Genomic DNA, 3,523 nt, shown 5'->3' with positions numbered 1-3,523 from the left:
CCCCGCCCTCGACCTGCTGGCCACGCTGCTGGTGATGCAGCCCAGGAGACGCTTGGCTTTCTGGGCTGCAAGCGCACATTGCCAGCTCATGTCCCATCTGTCACCCACCAGTATCCCCTGGTCCTTCTCCACAGGGTTGCTCTCCATCCATCCATCCATCCATCCATCCCCCAGTCTGTGCTGGTACTGGGGATTGCTCCGACCCAGGTGCAGGACCTTGCAAAGAGGGAGACATGTAATGAAATGTGGAGATGTCCTTGTTGGAGGAACTCCCCAGGCAGGGTGGCATCATGCTCGATGCCTGTGGGGTGGTGGCCAGGCATGGCTGGGTGGGCAGGGTACTCCTTGGGGCACTGACATACTTGCGGTGAAGGTCTGGACCGAGTTCAAGGTTTCAGGCCCCTCTCTGGTCTAAGCCTCTGGTCCGGCACTGCTGGAAGCAGGGAGCAGTGTCCTGTGGTCTGTCCCGGCCACCTCTGCTCCATTCCCCCATTGACGTGCCCTGGACTCATCCTGGAGGATGTTATTGTCCCTTTTGGTACCACTGACAGAGCCTGCAGGCAATGTGTCACAGAGGAGAACCATACCAGACCTCAGCCCTTCCCTGCCTGCTCTTCTGCTGGTTTTGGGTCCATTGGGCTTGGTAAAGTTGCCTCGTTAGCTGCTCCTGCTCATCTGCCCCCGTTCGCTCCTCATCACACCGGTGGGAAGTCTCCTGCCCTCGCTTCAGGCGACCTGCTCGCCCACCCAACTCCACTGGGCAGTCCCAGCAAAAGCACTGTAATTCCACAGGTCCTACCTGGCTGTTAGCCTGAAGAACGCACCGCAATTCATGGTGGAGGATCAGTGTAACCCAGAGAGTGATCGGCCTCTTCTCCCAAGTAACTGGCGATAGGACGAGAGGAAATGGCCTCAAGTTGCACCAGGGGAGGTTTAGATTGGATGTTAGGAAGAATTTCTTCACTGAAAGGGTCGTTAGGCATTGGAACGGGCTGCCCAGGGAGGTGGTGGAGTCCCCATCCCTGGAGGTGTTTAAGAAAAGACTGGAGGTGGCACTTAGTGCCATGGTCTGGTTGACATGGGGGTGTTAGGGCAAAGGTTGGACTCGGTGATCCCAGAGGTCTCTTCCAACCAAACCGGTTCTGTGATTCTCTCTAGCAGTGTGGAGTGTGTCCATGTGGAGGGGAAGGTGACCGTGCACAATGGGTGAATTGCTCCCAAAGAAGCTGTGGGCCTGAAGGTACCACCGTGGGGCCAAGGAGGAGGGCTGTGTCACAGGGGGAAGGACAGAGCCTGGTTTGTGTTACGCAGCTGCAGGGCTAAAACTCCGGCAGCCCAGCTACTGCAGCAGTGCCTGCCAGGCCAGTGAGCGCTGCTAAGCAGTGTCCTCGTGGCCTTGAATTGGCCCAGGATGGCATCCACCAAGAGCATCTTTGCTCTTGGCTTGCTGCTTTCCATCCCTCCCCCTTCACAGGCCACTAGCTGGGTGCTGGTGGCTCCTGGTCCTTTGGCACTACTCCTTGCCCTGCAGGAATGGGCAGCTTGACCAGGAGGGGCAGATGAGCTTTCCTGGGCCAAGCTGGCAGCTTGACTCCCTTAAAAAGAGGGGGTCACAGGGCTGGTACAGAGCCGGGCTGTAGGATGGCAGCCCCTCGAACTGACTGGTGTGGTCTCAGGGCTGGAAGCTTTGCCTCGCTTCACTCATGGGAGATGCCGTGGAGCCAGCAGAGCCCTGCGGTAGGGCTGTGGGACCCGTGGCTGGGACAGGAGGCTCATGGCTGAGCCATGTTTTGTCACTTGCAGCTGGCAGGACCACCACAAGCGAGGAGCTGGAGGACATGCTGGAGAGCGGCAACCCGGCCATCTTCTCTTCTGGGGTAAGCACTGGCACATGCTAAAGCCAAGGCACCCCCTTCATCTTGGAGGGGGTTGGCTAGTGGATGTGCTGCCCCAGTACAGGAGTGATGAGCACAGCCCATGCAGGAGGTGGGACCTGGGTGCTTGGGTCTGGCCTGAGGATGCTGCCTGAGCAGGGGCTCTGTCCTGGCCAGAGGGCGGGCTGGGGGTTTGCTGCAAAATCCCTGGATGGAGTGACTGGGGGGGCTCCAGGGCTCCTGTTCTTCCCTCTTTTGGTGTCCCTAATCTCAGCATCTGAGGGGCTGAGCATGGTGCTCAGTGGCCCTGTCTTCTTGCAGATCATTATGGATTCAAACATCACCAAGCAGGCACTGAATGAGATTGAGACACGGCACAGCGAGATCATCAAACTGGAGAACAGCATCCGAGAGCTGCATGACATGTTCATGGACATGGCCATGCTGGTGGAGAGCCAGGTAGGGAGATGCTGCGGCCCAGTGGTCAGCCCAACTGGGAAGGTTGGGAGCAATGGGGCTGCTGGTAGTCCCGTGTCTGGGTGGGTGCTGAGGGGAAAAAACTGCATTTGGGACCAACACAGCTCCCACTGGGGCTGAGCTGGGCTCCCCAGGGCCAGAGCCACCCACCCTGCACCCCAGAGCTGGGGGCTGCTGCGTGCCCGGGGCAAGAGGTTCAGTGATGGGCTCTGGAGGAGGGGAGCGAGTGGCTGCCACGCAGGCAGAGATTTCTCCATCTCCTCCGGAGCACCGGGCCCTGCCAGGTGAGCTCAGGGTGTTGCCAGCCTCGGTGGTCCTGCCAGGCCACCCCTGGCTGTGCCGCCAGCCCGCAGCACCTGGCCCTTCAGCCAGGGACACGGTCCGGTGTTTCTGCTCACCCCCCCCCTTCTTGCCCGCCATGCTGCCATGGCCCGAGGAGACATCAGTGGCAGGTAAAGCCCCACCGAGCCCTCGCCGGTGCTGCATGCTCCGCTCTGCATGGCTGCACCCTGCATGTCTGCAGCTCTCGCATGGCACTAGGGCTTGCCCGTGGCAGGTGGGCAAGGGAGGCCGTGGCATGGCGGTGTGGGTACCCTGTCCTGTCTGCCTTGGGGGACAGATGTGGGGGATTTGCAGTTCCCTGCCCCGCTCTAAGGGCTAGACCATGTCAGCACCCTGCGTTGTCCTGTAGGGTGGGAGGCTCTGAGCTGCTGGCACCAGGAGCCGAGGGGTGCCAGGCTGGCAGCAGTGCTGGCAGCTGCCTGCTCTGTCCCAGGGCATGGCACAGGTGGGAACGAGAAGTCGCAGCTTTTGGCAAAGCAGGGAGCTGTGTGGGGGTCAGTGTTGGTGGGTATCACCAGAGCACTGCTGGGCTTGCAAGGCTCATCCTCCCCATGCTTTCCAGCATTAGGCTGAGAAATGAGCATTGCAGAGCGGCTGGCTATGACCATACCATGCAGGAGGGCACTGGGCTTCGAGCCACCCACCCCTGCCATCCTTGTTGGTCACACGAACTGTCAGACTCTGTCTCCAGCTGCTGCAGGACCTGGCTGCTTCCCTGTGCAATCAGGATGGGGACAAAGGAAGTGGACAGGCTGGGGGAGCTCACCCCCGTCCATGTCCCCACGTCCCCAGGAGGCCCACCGTGCAGAGGGGGAGGGAGGAGCAGGGAG

At 60.4% G+C, this 3,523-nt stretch overlaps 1 protein-coding gene across 1 annotated transcript in view; it reads left to right on the top strand.

Annotated features, from left to right (window-relative positions):
* Positions 1 to 3,523, top strand: part of STX1A (syntaxin 1A (brain)) — a 34,134-nt gene that overhangs the window by 29,156 nt on the left and 1,455 nt on the right. The window contains exons 6-7 of the mRNA XM_009709819.1: positions 1,804 to 1,877; positions 2,196 to 2,333. Of these exons, the coding sequence (XP_009708121.1) occupies positions 1,804 to 1,877; positions 2,196 to 2,333 (212 nt within the window). The remainder of the gene's footprint in view (positions 1 to 1,803; positions 1,878 to 2,195; positions 2,334 to 3,523) is intronic.

The sequence above is a fragment of the Cariama cristata genome, unplaced genomic scaffold (genome assembly GCF_000690535.1).
Source record: "Cariama cristata isolate BGI_N322 unplaced genomic scaffold, ASM69053v1 scaffold9601, whole genome shotgun sequence".
NCBI classification, from domain to species: domain Eukaryota; kingdom Metazoa; phylum Chordata; class Aves; order Cariamiformes; family Cariamidae; genus Cariama; species Cariama cristata.
This window is presented reverse-complemented; position numbering and strand designations above follow the sequence as displayed.